We start from the raw sequence: 16,726 nt of genomic DNA, 5'->3' as shown, positions 1-16,726 counted from the left end.
CCCCACTCCCCCGCTGGCATTGACAGGCATGCCGCAAAACCCCACCACCAAGGTTTATTGACATTCATTCGCAGGACAGGTTGATTGATGTACATTGTGCCCAACGTTCAAAGCGCGACTACCTCCAACGCACCTTTTGGGAACCACCATTTGAGAACTGACGACTGTATCAAATCACAATTCGCGACCGGAACGCTAGCATCCAGAAGCAAACTGGACACCCCTCAACCAAAGACGTTACACACTCTCTCGTCGATAGAGCACAAGTTGCATTATTCAAAGACCGAGGCCCAACCAAGCTCCACCGAGCGGCCAAGTCGTGTCGGTCACCAATATGGGGGTTTCTGTGATTCAGGAGCAACGCGACAGTCGGTCACCCCCGAGAATAGAGAGAGCGCCCAGAGCCGCTTTGAGGTCGTACTGGAGATGGCGTTGCGAAACAAGCAGCTGACCACACTCTTGGAGCTTCAGTTATCGTCGAGACCATAAAGAACATCACCCAAGGCGACGTAGGTTTTTTTTTCTCCAAATACCCAACGAGACAAACCGGCTGCTACTCTATTGTCGCATTGCACACCACGCGCCATTGGCTGACCCCATCTCGTGCAGTGGAAAGTCCTCGTGATCGACGAGCAATCCAAGAAGATCATTGACAATGTCGTCAAGGAAGATGACATCCTCGACAAGAATATCGCCAGTTCGTTCCCGCCCCAATAAGACGACACGCCCTCCCTTTGCGCTGGCTTCTGCCCGTGTTCTGCGGCTACGATACTAACGGACGAACCAACTTGCAAACCCCCCACCTGTGCAGATATCGAGCGGATAGAGGAGAGGCGCGAGATGAACCCGACCATGGACGCCATATACATACTTTCCCCGCTACCTCATATTGTCGACTGTCTCGTGGCCGACTTCGACCGCCGGAGGTACAGAAAATCGTTTCTGGTGTGGACAGGCGTCCTCGACCCCCAGCTGCGCCGCCGTATCGACTCGTCGCCTGCCGCCCGCGACCTCAAGGCCGGCTTCGAGACCCTCGCAATAGACTTTTACCCCCGCGAGTCGCATCTAGTTACTTTTAGGGACCCCTGGAGCTTTCCCATCCTTTACCATCCGGCCTGCAACCATCTCGTGAGGGACCACATGGTGCAGTTGGCGCAAAAGGTGCGTTAGAGTTCATCGGATTTGACTTTTGGGACGCTTGGCCTTGGCGCAACCCCCAAACTCTATACTAACAGATAGGGGCTATATCATGACAGATCGTTGGTGTTTGCGTGACCTTGGGCGAGTTTCCCAAGGTTAGATACTATCGCCCTCGGAACCCGACGCACGAGGCGAGCGTTCTGTGTTCCCATTTGGCCCGCTTTGTTCAGGAGGAGCTCGAAGAATATGCTCAATGGAACCCCAATTTCCCACCGACGACGTCGCGGCCTCAGGGTGTTCTCGTTGTTACTGACAGATCCATGGACTTGATGGCCCCGCTTGTCCATGAATTTACGTATCAAGCCATGGCGCACGACTTACTCAATATTTCAGATGGGGAAAAGGTCACATATCACATGACTATCAACGAAGGCAGCGCGAGGGCGGAAGAGAAGGACATGGAGCTGCACGAAAAGGACAAGGTTTGGATTGACAACCGGCATCGCCACATGAAGGACACTATAGACAAGCTCATGGGGGACTTTCAAAAGTTTTTGGATAAGAACCCGCATTTTCGAGATGAAGGCAACGGCGACGCAACCAATCTCAATGCCATTAAAGACATGCTGGCGGGCCTGCCGCAGTTCCAGGAGATGAAGGAGGCCTACTCGCTGCATCTCACCATGGCACAGGAGTGCATGAATGTGTTTCAAAAGCACAAGCTGCCCGACATCGCGTCGGTCGAGCAAACCCTCGCCACAGGTCTCGACGAGGACTTTAAGAAACCCAAGAACATCTTGGACCAGGTGGTGCGCCTGCTGGACGACGAGGCAATCCCCAAGCCCGATAGACTGCGTTTGATATTGGCCTATCTTATCTACCGGGATGGTGTGATTCCCGAGGACGTCTCTAGGTTGCTCCACCACTCTCAGTTGCCGCCGCAGGACAATGAGGTGGTCACCAATCTCGAGTTGCTGGGTGCCAGAACTACTCATGCGCTCAAGGATACGCGACCGCCTCCAGCTCCACTCTTCCCCATAGATGTCAAGAACCTTAGCCAGAGCGAGGAATACGCCCTCTCGCGTTTCGAGCCGGCCGTGAAGCACATGCTGGAGCACATTTGCAAGGGGACATTAGATCAGACCGTCTTCCCATATGTCAAGCCGCCGTTGGACCCGAACGAGGACATGGTAGCCGGCCAGGGCTCCCTCCGGGCTGCGAAGCCCAGCTGGGCTGGCGCCTCTCGAAGGACGACCGAAAACCGACAGCGCATCCTCGTCTTTGCGGCAGGCGGTGCGACGCATTCAGAAACGCGTGCATGCTATGAAATATCGGCAAAGTACTCCAAGGACGTCTTTATGACTACAAGTCACATGATAAGCCCGAGCTTGTTCATCCGTCAGGTCACGGACCTATCGGCAGACAAACGCCGTCTTGATCTTCCCCAAGAGCGGCCACGACCAAAGGCACCCGCACACCTCTTCGAGCGCGAGCGGCCTACCCCGCCGCCAATGGGAATGGGTGGGCCAGGACAGCCGCCCCCACGAGGAGGGATTCCCGGCATACAACAGCAGGGCGGCCCCGGAGGCGGCCTGCCGCCGCGCATGGGAGGAATGGGAGGAGCGCCGCCGCCTCGCCCGCCTCCTCCTGCGGGAGGAATTCCCAGCAGGCCTGGACCCCAGCCTCCCACGGCCGCCATGGGTCAGATGAGCATGGGCGGTCAGCCGTCACACGCGCAGGACGAGTGGCCCCCGTCCGGGGCGGGCAGGCCAAGCCCGAGTCCAAACACGAGCCCTGCTCCTGCCAAGCCAGAGAAGGAAAAGAAAAAGCGCAACATCTTTGGTATCAAGAAAGACAAGAAGGAAAAGTCATAAAAATGAGAGAGCTCGGCTTGTTGATTTTTTCTCTGAGTGATTTTTATGTTAGGGCTTTTTTGCTAATTTTTCTGTATTTGTCTCGTCTTCAGTTTTGTTCACTTTTCTTTTTGCTGCAACTCGCTGGCGGAGAGCAGTATTGACTTGGTTCATTGGATAAGCAGCATGAAGCATGGCGTTGTTTTGACCTCGTTTATCCTTTTTGTTTCTCTCCCTTCTCCGGTGTTCTTAGTATGCCCGCAGGGTTGGATTGGAGAAAGAAAAGTCTACCCTTTTTCTCAATGCATCACAATGATCAGAACATGCCGGCAAGAGCAGCATACTACGACCGATGTGCATGCGGTGGAATATTGATCATCTTATCCTGTAGACTCGGCGACTAGTCACATGGGTGAAAGGCCATGAGCTGAGATGCTTTAACTTTCTCTGTATGCGCGTGGGCGTGTGTGATATAGAACAGCAATTTGCCTTCATTTCGTACTTTTGTTTGGTGTGATAGATCAACCACCCTAGATACCAGCCTGTGAGCAAGCTCCTCCCATCACAAAGTACCGAGAAAAATGCACCATTTCATAAATTCAAGACAAATCCATTTTTTTGCCGCCTCCTATAGCCCCCCTCACTCCAGAGCATCATAACATTCGGAGACTAAAAGAGGTCATGCCGTAACATAATGGAAAGCCACGATACCAAAAAAGCCCCATTCCATAAACGAAACGCAAAGTCAAACACCCAACTCTCAGGTTGCCTTCTTGGCGAACTCGACTCTGAGAATGAGATGCTTAAAACCCCAGCCGTCCATCTTGTTGCAAGCCTTGACGGCATCTTCTCTGTCTGCAAAACTGATAAAGGCGAAACCCTTGGCCAGACCCGTATCCCGGTCCTTAGCCAAGAACACCCTGGTGACACGACCGAAGCGCTCAAACATATCCCGCAGCTCTTGCTCCTCTGCCATCTCCGAGACCTGTCAAGAAAATAATGTGCGTCAGTACCATGTCGAGGGAACAAAAGCCTGGAGGATGCGCATGCGCCATGTCTGGAAAGTGACATGGCCAAGCTAGAGGGGTTACTCACGTTGGTGACACGCAGCGTGGCGAGGTCATCGCGCTCGCCGTACTTGCCGCCGGCGCCGCCTCCCATCTTCTCGCCCTCCTTGCGGTCTCCACGCAGGGCCGGGGGCACGTACGAGCCCTTCTTGGCACCGGCGCCGCCGGCCGCACCGGGCGCGGACAGGATGCCACCCTCGTCGTCGCCGCCGCCACCGACGCCGCCCGCGGGGGCAGCCTCGCCAATGGGGGCCATGGTGTCCTTGTAGGGACAGCGGGCGGTGAAATGCTCTCCGTTGCAGATTCTGCACTTGACCTTCTTGTCCTTGAGCTTGTCCTTCATAGCGTTGGCGTTGGCGTCCTTGCTCTCGTCCTTTTGGTCCTTGCGCCAGTTGGCCGAGGGGCGGAAGATGATGTTCTCGCCGACCGAGGTTGTGTCCGATGCCGGGCCAGGGCCGTCCTTGGCCGACAGGCCAAACTTCTCCCACTTCTTGCGCTCGGCCACGCGCGGGTTCACCACCTCGCGGTGCGTCGTCAGCCGCACCCGGCGCGTCGTCTTGACCTTTTGGCCCTGGTCGTTGAAGCGCCAGCTGATGATGGTCTTGGTGCCGTCCTTGTTGACGATGGTCTGGGGGTCGGGCAACCTCTCGGTGGTTCCGTCATCGATGTCGTCGTCGTCGGCCCATGCCCTGTTGAGGGGGGTATGATTTGTTTTGGTTAGCTTTCTTGGTCAGGAATCATTTGCAGGTTACCATCTCAAGTCTTCCAGCTGGCCAGTATTTTTCTTGTATGTGTATTCTTTTTCGTCGAGCTTTTTTGACGAGCAATCCCAGTACTGAGAAGAATGTGATATGTAGCAAGGGTGACCGTCACGTACTGGACGGGCTTCGCAACTGCAGCCATTTTGAGATTGTCTCTAGTTTTTTGCTTTCTTTCTGACGGAGATGAGTTCGACTCTGTGACCATAGAATGTCGGACTTGATCCAGATCTGGGTTCCGTCGGTTATGGGTGGCAGCAAATGCGATTTCCCAAAAGCTAGATGCCGTCGTCTGCTTGGTGTGATCGTGGGAGTGGTGGGGTTGATTTTTGCGGTCCCACCAGCAATTATTTTTACTCGGCTGCTTAGTGTGGCGTTGACTAACCAATTTGGCTGTGCAAGCTGTAATGAACTGTGGCGGACTTCAAGCTTATTTAGCGCTCGCAACGTGCCCGCAATAATAACATTCAGTGAGGGCTCAGATCAGTCAGTCAGTCATTCAATCAATCAATTTGTTCCTACGTTTGCGGCTAAATGTCTATAATCCAACAATCAAAAGAAGCTTTTGACTGCAATAATGCCGCGGTGTCAATTGTCGGCGAGACCGATGGAGCATCTATAAACAATTATCAAAAAGAGATTCCCTACCCAGTGCGATCACAAAGGCTTTGTGGCTGTAGGCCGGGATAGTGTCATACAAACCAGGCATATCTTTTGTCGTCCCTGGGAAGCCTAAGCCAGCGCACCACAACTCGATGTTACCACTTGTAAAATAAGCTACAAAGACGAGGTGCAATACAGGTATCTTAGGTACACACAAATCAAGAAAATTGTGATTTCTTCCTGTACAATCTACTTTGTTTTCATCATCTTTGTCGTTTCCCCATCTTCCATTGGAATCAGTCCACTCATTATCTGATTAGCTTTTATTTGCTTTGCAACTCTGATTGCCTTGACTAGGTATACACATACCTTAAACAGTGCCTTTTCTCTCCTTCACTTCACAAACCATGTGCTTCTCCTCTCCACGATGCGTGTTTTCATCATTGCCCCGGCTGTCATGAGCCTGCTCATTGTACACTTATACCAATCACGGCCAGGAGGGGCCTTGATTTTACCGTGACCACCCAAGGTCGCAAGACAACCACGCCACACAACGACCGGCCCAAGGAACGGTCCATCAATAGCTATGCGACCAACAGCGATTACTTGACTGGACAACAGAGGGAATCTCGGCGGTATTCTGCGCAAGTGAGGAGCTCAGATGTATGCTGCTGATGTGGTAAGAACTGGGAAGTTCGAGTCGTCACTCAGGTGGTAATGGAGAAAAGCCTCTTGAGGTGCCCCTTTGTTCTCGGGTCGGCGTGCGCAGGGTAGACAGCCACCCCGTTTAGAATCCAATTTCACCAACTCGTGGATCCGCGAAGTTACGCTTGGGGTTAAGTAGGCCGTTGGGGAAATCTGCTACCATGACCTTATTTACCTATACATGCATCCTTCAGCATTAGAACTTTACAGAGGATTGCCTGTTCACCGTTCGTTAAATTTAATTTACCAAGGAATTTGTAATATCTTACGCGCATCTGAAACTTTAATAACAGATCTAGTCTGGTTTCGTGTCCTCCCTTATCACAAAAACAAGCAGATATTATAGTCAAGTTGAGTTGATTGTTTTATATTAAGTAGTCTCTCTTCTTTTTTGTCCCATCACAATGTGTTTCCAAGACGGGGCACATTCACAGGTGTAACCATCACAATGCTGTCACTAAGGAACTGTGAACAACTTGTATGTATTCTTTTCTTTTATGCGAATACGATCGCCCATATCTGTAACCAAAGGGTCGAGCATCTAACGCACTTATTAGTAGTTATCTCCGTAAGACCCGCCTTTCCCTTGCTCATCGCCGATATTCATAGGCCATTAATTATATATGTGCCACGTATGTAGTCGTTCCATCCCCGGAATCTTCATGCCTTGTTGGTGAGCCCTTAAAAATACAGAATCCTCCGATACCTAGTGTGACATTTGGACCATGAGATCACCAGACCCTAACCCTGACCCCTGACCAACGACCCACCAGGGTGATACCTTTATCTACGTCGCGTCAAGCTCAGAACTTTGTTTGTTTCCTTTCTTCTGCTCAGAGTAGAATCTTCGTCGATAGATGCCAATAGACTAGCTTCCGTGCTATGCTTACCCCGGGCCGTGACACAATTCTACTCTCAAAAGAATCGCTGGCCTAGCGATTAACAAATAAGGCGCAACAAACTATTTTCACGCCGCTGGCGAGCGACGAAAATAAATCCGCACTCGACAAACCAGACCCGACCGGAGACTGACAAAGACGTCAACTTCAAACCCAGACCGACCCCAACCTATGCCCAGGCTGAAGGACCATCCACCTGCGAGCAGGAAATCACAAAGGTTGATTTCAAACAAAACGGAGCAAACAGATCGCTCCACCGACGACCCGACCAGAGAGTGAAACCGATTTCACGCCAAACACCAATTCCACCCTCGAAGACGAAATCGAAGTTGATTCTCTTTCGAACACCGCGTGGCCTAGTATAGAAACGCCTGAGGAAAATTTAGACGAATTCGAGTTTGCAGAAGCAAGGCATACAACGCCGGAAACAAACCCAAACATGATGGCAGACGGAAATAACCTAGCCAGCGAGATCGCTAGGCTACAGGCAGTTATCACACGCCTGCAAACCGAAAGACAGAACAACCAACCGGAAGCCCGACAAGCCACACCCGAAAATAGCGCCTTTGGAGGCACCAGGTTCGAACCGACCGGCCTAGCCAGCAGGAAAGCATTTAAGCCGTACGGCCATAGCCAAGAAGCAGCCAACCCGCACTACAGTGAAAGAGCCAAAAGTAGAGGATTAGATCCAGGTATATTTTCCGGCAGTTCAACCACTTTTGACCGCTGGATTACGAAATTAGCAGATTATTTCGAAGAGGATAATACAACCTTCCGAACTGAACGAAGCCGCATGGCAAAACTGTTCAGCCTGTTGGACGACCGACCAGCAACGATGCTGGAGACCAGATACAATTCAGAGACCCAACCGTATTCATGCGTGGCAGAAATGATCCAGGTTTTGGCCACGGTGTACCATAACAGCAATCAAGCGTCCGAAGCATGGGAAAAACTATCAAAAATGTATTTTGAATGCGGACCAGGTAATGACGTTTACAGTTTCATTGCCGAGGTGAATGCTCTCGCCGATAAAATTGGAGTACCAGCAGGAGAACGCAAAACTACGCTGTGGCAACATATTCCGGCAGACCTCGATCACCGGCTGTTACGAGACAGCAAGGACCCCAGAATATCTTATGAAGAATTCGCAAATTTGGTGGCCGATGCAGCTTACAGCATTCAGCGAGCGTATCGGGAACGAGAAGAGCGAAAACAGAAAAGTCGCGGTAAAGATAGAAAAGAGAAATACCCCTACAGCCCAGACAAAAACAGGAAAAGCAATCGAGGACGCTATTACGAATCCAGCAACCCGAACAAAGGAGAAAGAAGCGACATGGTACCTAAAACAACAGAAGCCACAGGACGTGGTTTGACAGAAACTGAAAAGATGGTTTATTGGGAAGCCAACACTTGTTTCGCGTGCGGGAAAGAAGGATATAAATTATTTGAATGCCCCAATAAAACGAAAGCAGTCAGGGCCTTGGATTTTGAGGACAACCACAGCATTAATGACGAGCAAAAGCGATCGGGAAAAGAGTGAAACCGCCAAAAGCCTCCTCGGTGGTCCAGATGTCTACGATAGCTCAAATTGGTAGTAACCCACGACCTAAATCTTTCATCATTCGAACTCAAATACAGGTTAATGGCGTAGCATTATCAGTTAAAGCTTTTTGTGACACCGGAGCAGACATTTCTCTTTTGATCAGCCCAGCAATCGCTAAACAAGCCGCAGAACGGCTAGGAGCCCGGCTTCAAAGGTTAAAAACCCCGCTACTTTTGTCGGATTACCGCAAACAGGACGCAGGACGCATTACGCACAAACTAAAAGCGACCTTGGAAATCGATGGACGCCGGTTCAGCAACCAAATGTTTTACGTGACGGAAAGTGGACATGATATGTTTATTGGGCAGGATTGGCTAGTTGAACAGGATGTTTGGATCCACCCGAAAACGCAAACGTTCGCATGGCCTGAAAGGACACCGTCGCTGGCAAAATTCTCGCCAGCCATTAGACTTCCGAATATGTTGGACAAGCCCGATCCGGTTGCACAAGCCGATGCAGAGCGGCGCGACCGAGCATTCGAACAGGAAACCAAAAAGGTGCAAATACTTCGACGACCGTGGCGCCAAACAACCTCTTTAGAACCCAGACCAACGACCCCGGTCGTCTTGGGTGAGGACCAAAACGTTGTAAACATAGCCGCCCTTTAACACAAACTGGACACCGACCCCCGACAAAAGCGATGGAAATCGTGCCCATTACCCACGCAGCCCATCACGTTAGAAATTGGACCCGAAAAACCCGCCATCAGCCTATCTGCCGTCGGCCGTTCGTACCAATGGAAAACCAACAAGGGAGAACCAATCCCGTTCCCGGAAAATGAAGACCCCGACCATGTCGAACTGGTCCGAAGCAAACTACCATCCCGACTCGCTCACCTGGAGGGATTCTTTTCGAAAGCAGCTTCCACCAACCTGCCTCCACATCGCCCAGGGCACGATGTGATTTTGGAGCTAGACAAGCCGAAAACAGGATCGCCTCCGACGTACAGAACACCTGTGGAATTCCTGCCGCTCGAAAAGGAAACAGTCGACGAGCTGCTGCGCATTGGGTTTATCGAACCCTGTATGCAGGCCGACCCAGCGCCTGTCCTGTTTGTACCTAAACCACATTCCAAAGAACGCCGTTTTTGCACCGACTACCGATGGATTAACCAGTTTTTGAAAGATCGATTCGTACCAGCCCCGGATGTCAACGGAACTATTTTTAATTGTCGCAATGCAAAGAGGTTTACAAAAATCGACATTATTCGAGCTTTTAACCGGTTACGTATGGCGGTTGGCTCAGAGTACCTCACTGCTTTTCGCACCCGACAAGGCACTTTTTAATGGAAGGTGCTTCCCTTTGGGCTAAAGGTCGGCCCAGCTTGGTGGCAGTCATTTATTAACGCTCAGCTAAATGAACTTTTGGACTTGTTCGCCAGCGCATACGCCGACGATGTTTTGGTTTATTCCGACGGAAACGAAGAAGAATATTGGGACCAAGTAGAAGAGGTTATTTACCGATTAAGCCGAGTCGACCTCCAGGGAGATATTAAAAAGTCTCGATTTAACGTTACCACGGTCGATTATCTTGGCATCGTTATGGACGCAGGTCTGGGCATCCGTATCGATCCAGACAAACTGCAGGCAATTAGCGATTGGAAGTTCGAAGACCTCACGTCCAAAACAGCCGTGCGTTCCTTTTTGGGATTATGCAATTACATTCGAATGTTTTGCCACCATGCCAGCAGCGTCGCTGAGCCGTTAAACCGACTGTTGAAAAAAGACGCCAAATTCGCTATGGGCCCCGAACAGAGGCGAGCATTTGAGGAAATGAAACGTTTAGCCTGCGATGCACCGGTTATGGCATTTTTCACCCCAGGCCGACCGACCAAGGTAGAAACCGACGCTTCACGCAACGCGACCGGCGGAGCAATCTGGCAACAGCAACCGGGTGGAGAATGGAAGCCTGTGGGATATTTCTCAAAAACGATGACCCCAGCAGAACGCGCATACCCGATCCAAGACCGAGAGCTGCTGGCAGTGGTTCAAACGCTGAAATATTACGAACCAGAATTGTTGGGGACAAGTTTTTTCGTGGTTACAGACCACCAAGCTTTAGTTTACTATTCCACAAAACGACTCCTTTCGACTCGACAGGTGCGTTGGGCAGATTTCCTGGCCAACTTCAACATTACGTTTCAGTACCGCCGCGGCAAAGACAATATAGCCGCCGATGCCCTGTCCCGCAAGACGGCAGACTTTCCAACAGTTAAAGCTCGGGAAAAAGAAGAACGAACAATAACTTTAATCCCACCTAAGAAGATCACACCTACGGTGGCCGCCGTCAGCACTGCCGACCCAAACGTTTACGTGGTGAGCGGCGCAGATTTGGTAGACCTAATACGACAAGAGAACGAAAAGCAAAAGCTAGGCCAACACCAAGGAAAGCTAGTCGTCCCGGAAACGACTTTAGACGGACAGATTTTTTTGAGGACCGCTTTAATCCGTGAAGCTCACGAGCCCAAAATATTCGCCCACGCAGGACAGAACAAGACGATACAAATAATCAAAAGACGGTATTTTTGGGAGGGTATAAGTTAAACCATTCGGAAATATATTAAAAATTGTCACGACTGCGAGCGAAATAAAGGCAGACACGACAAGACCCCGGGCCTATTGCATCCGCTACCGATACCGAATTACGTTTGGGAATATGTAGCAGTTGACGGAAAGGACATGCCCAAAAACAAGTTCGGATATAACTACGTGTGGGTGTTCGTTTGCAAGTTCAGTCGCCTAATAGCCACCATCCCAGGACAGAAGACCGACACAGCAGAAATCCTGGCCTCCCGATATTACCGATACCTATACCGTTTCCTAGGACTACCTTTCGTTTGGATTAGCGACAACGCCGGGCCGTTCATCTCCGAATTTATGGCGACGATAAATGAATTCACGGGTACTAAACACCGACACGGCAGCGCCCTGCACCCTCAAACACAAGGTGCCGTAGAGATAACCAACCAGGAACTGGACCAAAAACTACGGTTTTATATCGACAAATACCAGACCAGTTGGAGCGTACATTTGCCTGCTTTGGATTTTGCCCACAACGCCGCGTGGCATTCCAGCCTTGGTATGTGCCCGTTAAAGGTAGTGCTCGGGACCGAACCCCGAAACCCGCTGTCCACCGACCTGCCAACCACGACCGTTAATTCAGACCAGAAACGAAAAGCGCTGCAGATCGTCCGCCAGACTAAAGAAGTCCAAAAGTTGGCTCGCCAAAACGCGCTAAAAACGCAGGCGAGGCAGGAAGAACAAGCCAACAAAAAGCGGCGACCAGTAGATTTTGGGGTTAACGACTATGTTTTCGTCAAGAAAAAAGGGTTTCCGACAACCGCACCGACGACCAGACTGGATTTACAGTGGACCGGACCATGGCAGATTCTAGAAGAACGAGGATATAGCTATGTTCTGGACGTACCCGAATCGTTTAAAGGAAAAAACTTGTTCCACGCAGACCGCCTCCGCAAAGCCGCAATGGACCCATTACCACAACAGAAAAGAGAGCCGCCTCCGCCAGAAGAGATCAACGGAGAACCAGAGTTTGTGGTCGATAAAGTTTTAGCGTCCCGATTATTTGGCCGGAGTAAGACATTGCAATACCAGGTCGCATGGCAAGGATGTGATCCAGACGACACGTGGTACCCGGCTGAAAACTTCAAGAATTCAGCGACAGCCCTTGACGACTTCCACAAGAAGTACAAAGATGCCGCAGGACCGCCGAAGCGATTGGCAATCTGGATAAAAGCCGCTGCCGAGGATAAGTTGGACGAACCGAATCAGGAGGATAATGTGGCAGAGCATGGAGATTTGAACGGTAAAAGGAAAAATCGACGACATGGTTAACTTGACAAGAGCCTCGCATGATCTCCTGCGTCGACATACGAGGTTTGGAAGGGGGTAGTGTGACATTTGGACCATGAGATCACCAGACCCTAACCCTGACCCCTGACCAACGACCCACCAGGGTGATACCTTTATCTACGTCGCGTCAAGCTCAGAACTTTGTTTGTTTCCTTTCTTCTGCTCAGAGTAGAATCTTCGTCGATAGATGCCAATAGACTAGCTTCCGTGCTATGCTTACCCCGGGCCGTGACACCTAGTATACAAATGAAAACTGATTGGGTATAGTATTGTAAATGATCATGGATATAAGGCAGTGCCGAGATGAGAAAAGAAATAAACAAAAGAAACAGGATATGAGAAGATAAACAGGTCATTTAGATCATCAGTAAATCGTCGAGGCTCAGTTCGCAACCGTCTGTGCTCTTCTCCCACGCCCTTTGACCCCCTGCGACGATGGTATGGGTGGCAGCGCACAGGTGGGAGGCGGAGCTGGCGGGGGGCCGTCTGCGAGATGTTTTATGCTCTGGCGCCTTGATAGTGCCACTGTCTCGAAGTCGGACCGCAAATTCTGCACCGAAGTCGAATTCCGCACCACACGCTGTCGCGTCTGCTTCGGCTGTGATGTTGGTGGCTGGGGGAGTGGACGCGATGGCGGGCCTTCCGTCATTGGCGGCGGCGGCTGCGGCGATAGCTCCTGGGGATTATCATTGTAGAATACTCGCCCAAAATTCACTTTGACCGCATCGCCATCGTAACCATGATCAATCATTCCCACCCCCCGGGAAAGTACGTTTGACCGGGGTGGGCTGCGACACTGCGGTGTCGGCGAGCCATGAAAAGCGGCCGCGGACAAAGCGGCACGTCCTGAGTGACCTTGCGGATCAGTTTCAGACCTTGCAGAGACGCCTGGTGATGCAAAAGACCTTGGTCTGACAGAACCATGTTCGGGAGTTGTTACTATTAAGGTATTGTTGATATGAGTCTGTTGTCGGCTTTGAGAGTTTGGTGAGTGGCGAGGCATCCTGCTGGGCATGAGAGCGTGTACACTGGCGCGTCTCGTAGGTTCATCCGTACCCGCCACCTCTTGCGGGGCAAAGGGCGATTTCGTCGAGTCCTCTTGAGCCCAGATTTGGAATATAGAGCGTGGTTCGGGACCATTTGCACCTAACCCCCACTGTCTGTTGTCGCCGTTCTTCTTCCTCAGAACTGGTGGCGAAATCGGAGAAGGATGATCGGGAACCATGGATAGCGGCCTAGAGAATCCCAGTGTGGGCGGGGGTCCCCTTTTCGAGGAGGGTCTCGGTGGCGCTGAAAGTCCCGTCGCATGTGGTGAGAGTTCTAGCGCAGGCTCGGGAGACGAGCCTGGGCTGGAGATCATAGAGAAACGCTTGTTTGCCGAGTGTGGCATGCTGAAGTTCCGTGTGCAATACGTATTTGTGACGCTTTGATGAGTACCATCAAGATAACACGTTCTGCTGGGTCGCGAGGATTGTGACTGCGGCGCCATCTGAATATCCGCAAAGGGGTTGGCAGCCTGCATTGACATCCTTCTTTGTAGAATGGCATGTGCATTTGGTCTCGGCTTGGCTTCCGTCAACAAACCGTCGTTCGAAAACGGACCATCCTCGATCTGACTGGAAAAGCTGGTTCGACTCGGAGAGCATGCTGGCGATGTGCCCTCGGAGGTTAAAAAAGTTCGCTGGCTCGAGGAGATGAACGACAGCCGGTTCGAACCATCCCTTAGGTTCTCCAGCTGTCTCCCATCATGGGAAGTCGTGCTGTTGGTCGCCGACATTTCTTCGTCAAATGACTGATGATCCGTTGCTGTATCCGAGTCGGTCAATATGGTGGATTGGGTGTCCTGTAGATTAGGATGCTCATCAATACCCCACCGGTCCCCGTCCAATACTGTCGGTCGGGCGAAACGTCCGGGGTCCCTGAGTACCAGTGTTCGTTGACTGGCCTGCGTCCGAAGTTCGAGTCTTTCGTCGTCGGCCTTCGGCCTTCCGGTCTCGGACAAGTTCTTCTTGCCTCCCAGGTGCTCTATCTCGCGACGAAGAATAGCAATCCACTGATCCATCTCTTCGGCAGACTCGAATACCATGAGAAAGTGTGAAGCCTGTCTCCTCTCGGGACCGCGGAATGGCAGCCGGGACAGGATCGAGGCCCGAGGGTCAGTGGTCGCGGTACCGTCCGAGTCCATGGAAGCCGATACCTGAACCACCCAGTGCTTTCCGGGAATAACATCGCTGGCGAAGGCGGCCGATTCCTTGCCTAGGGGGAGAATCTTCTCAGGAAGCCGGTCGAAGGAGCCCTCGCCGGAATACTGGAGCAGGTAGCCCGACGTGACCAAGATGTAAATCTTGGTCGTCCAATCAGCCTTTAAGAAATTTCCAGAGCTGGCCCGTCGATGTCTCCTTTTGCCCTTGTCTCGGGTCCTGTCCGGGACGGCCTCGGTCTGATCAGCGGGGCCTCTCCCATTCATGCGAAGGATGGCCTCGGCTGATTGGGTACAAGCCGGAAGCTCGATGTACCGTATGGCCTGGGGGTAGCCTTGGAACAACGGCGGCGGGTCCCACGTTGCCAAAGCCCCCCTTGTCGACCTTGCGGGAGGTAGGCTGGGGGGATTCGGTACCGGCATGCTGTTATTTTTAAATGAAGGGCTCCTGATCGGTTTAGGTGGAGGAGGTGGTGGCCTATGATGAGCGGGCGAAGGCGATAGCTGGGATGGGATAGTTGGATCGAGCAGTGCAGCCTCGGAGCGAGTAGACTGAAGTGCATAAGGCCAATGACTGATTTCGGCCAGGGATGCACGTAACCCACCCCTTGGCGGTAGCTCCAGTTCTCTCGCCGAGGACGAGAATGCGGGTTGCGGTTGCGGTTGAGGCATGGGCAAATCAGCGGTGCTCTTCTGGCGGCTAAACAGGCCGAGGAGCTTGGAATCCCGACGACGCGGCCTTTCCGTATTAGGCCGGAGGGGAGTGCGGTTCTCGTCACCAAGACCCATTGTCTCCAGGTCTGGTGGTCGAAGTCGTCGGTTGTGCAGTTGACTGTTATGTAGTTGATTCAGGTGGGCGAAGGAGGCTTGTGAGGCGTTGGGGTGGTCCATTTTTGTTTCCCTTGAGCAAAAAGCTCGTTCTTCCGAATCGAAAGCGTGGGGGAGCAATAATGCGCAGAGAGCTTCCCGGAGCCCGAAATGCAGCCGTCGCACGAGCAGCCCGGTCAGTCCAATGATGGCACCGACAAGGCAACAGCAGCGGGCAGCGGCGTCAAGAAGGTCGTATTTTAGCGACCAGGATTTTTAGACATTGCTGCGAATCGTTTGGCAGGTGGAATGCAGCACGTGGCGATGGTACCACGACAGAAGATGGTAGCAACCTATTGAAGGACGGCGAGTTGACTAGGTCGGAGGATTGGTGGTGCGATTGACTCTTTTTTTCTCTCCCTGTTTTTCTCCTCCTCCCTGTATCACTTTTGTCGTCCGCTGCTCCTTGCTCCCTCGCTTCGTTTCGTTTTGTTGTTTTTCTTTTGTTTTCCTGTCTCGTTTTTTCATGAATTAAAAGGAATCGGGATGCAGGGTGCGTGTTAGACGTGTTTCGAATATCTGCACAACAGAAACAACGGAGCCTCAAGGTCGGCAGATAGGATCTTGGTGTCAAGCCCCTGTTTCGTTTGATGAATAGCCTGGGGAATACCTTTCAAACCCAGGTAGTAGCGCTCGCGGGTGATGAATACCTGGATTCAGACACGTAGGAACAAGTAATATGGGAAAGAAAAGGGAGGCAACAGTGACATGGCGCGTGGGGGGATACGGCCAAGGGGCGTCGGGTAATATAGCCCAGCTGGCTCCGGAATAATAACAAGCATCAAGGGATCAAAATAGGAAAAGTCAGAAGTCGTAAGCAACCTAAGGAAAAGCAAGCCGAGCTGCATGCGAATTGATATTTAGTCTGTTGTGTCCGCCCGGGCGCGCGTCTTGTGCTGCTGTACATTCACTCAAAACAAACTACCGTTAAGTGCCGTACGTTTTGCCTGGCTTACCTTGCAAGCAACTACTGTACTGTACATACAAATCAAAAATATTGACGGCACGGAATGGAGACTAGCAGCGACAAGAAACAGCGGTAGGGCCTTTCCTCCCTTGCCGCCCTTGTTGTTTTGGTGCGTTGCATGGCCGCACAGTCAAGGGGACCCTCTCTTTCTCGCTCGCGGCAAAGGGAAAGAGAAAAAGAAAGTAAAAAGAGTTC

General features: G+C 51.7%; 3 protein-coding genes across 3 annotated transcripts; 1 reads left to right on the top strand and 2 right to left on the bottom strand.

The window, feature by feature from the left end:
• Positions 1–73: 73 nt before the first annotated feature.
• MGG_12345 (Sec1 family superfamily protein) lies at positions 74–3,617 on the top strand. The gene is made up of 5 exons (XM_003715251.1): positions 74–368; positions 472–509; positions 610–697; positions 812–1,161; positions 1,257–3,617. Exons 1-5 carry the CDS (start codon positions 335–337, stop codon positions 3,012–3,014), a joined length of 2,268 nt encoding a protein of 755 aa, XP_003715299.1. The 5' UTR covers positions 74–334; the 3' UTR covers positions 3,015–3,617.
• MGG_07109 (eukaryotic translation initiation factor 3 subunit G) lies at positions 3,319–5,120 on the bottom strand. The gene is made up of 3 exons (XM_003715250.1): positions 4,938–5,120; positions 4,089–4,749; positions 3,319–3,978 (listed from the first exon to the last, which is right to left on the bottom strand). The coding sequence occupies exons 1-3, from the start codon at positions 5,024–5,026 to the stop codon at positions 3,754–3,756; spliced, it is 975 nt and encodes a 324-aa protein (XP_003715298.1). The 5' UTR covers positions 5,027–5,120; the 3' UTR covers positions 3,319–3,753.
• A 6,445-nt stretch (positions 5,121–11,565) lies between these two features.
• Positions 11,566–16,685, bottom strand: MGG_07103 (uncharacterized protein). The gene has a single exon (XM_003715249.1). It carries the CDS (start codon positions 15,586–15,588, stop codon positions 12,880–12,882), a length of 2,709 nt encoding a protein of 902 aa, XP_003715297.1. The 5' UTR covers positions 15,589–16,685; the 3' UTR covers positions 11,566–12,879.
• Between the last annotated feature and the right edge of the window lie 41 nt (positions 16,686–16,726).

This window comes from Pyricularia oryzae, chromosome 2, assembly GCF_000002495.2.
Source record: "Pyricularia oryzae 70-15 chromosome 2, whole genome shotgun sequence".
Taxonomy (NCBI): Eukaryota; Fungi; Ascomycota; class Sordariomycetes; order Magnaporthales; family Pyriculariaceae; genus Pyricularia; species Pyricularia oryzae.
Note: the sequence above shows the minus strand (reverse complement) of the source record. Positions and strands in the feature narration are given on the sequence as shown.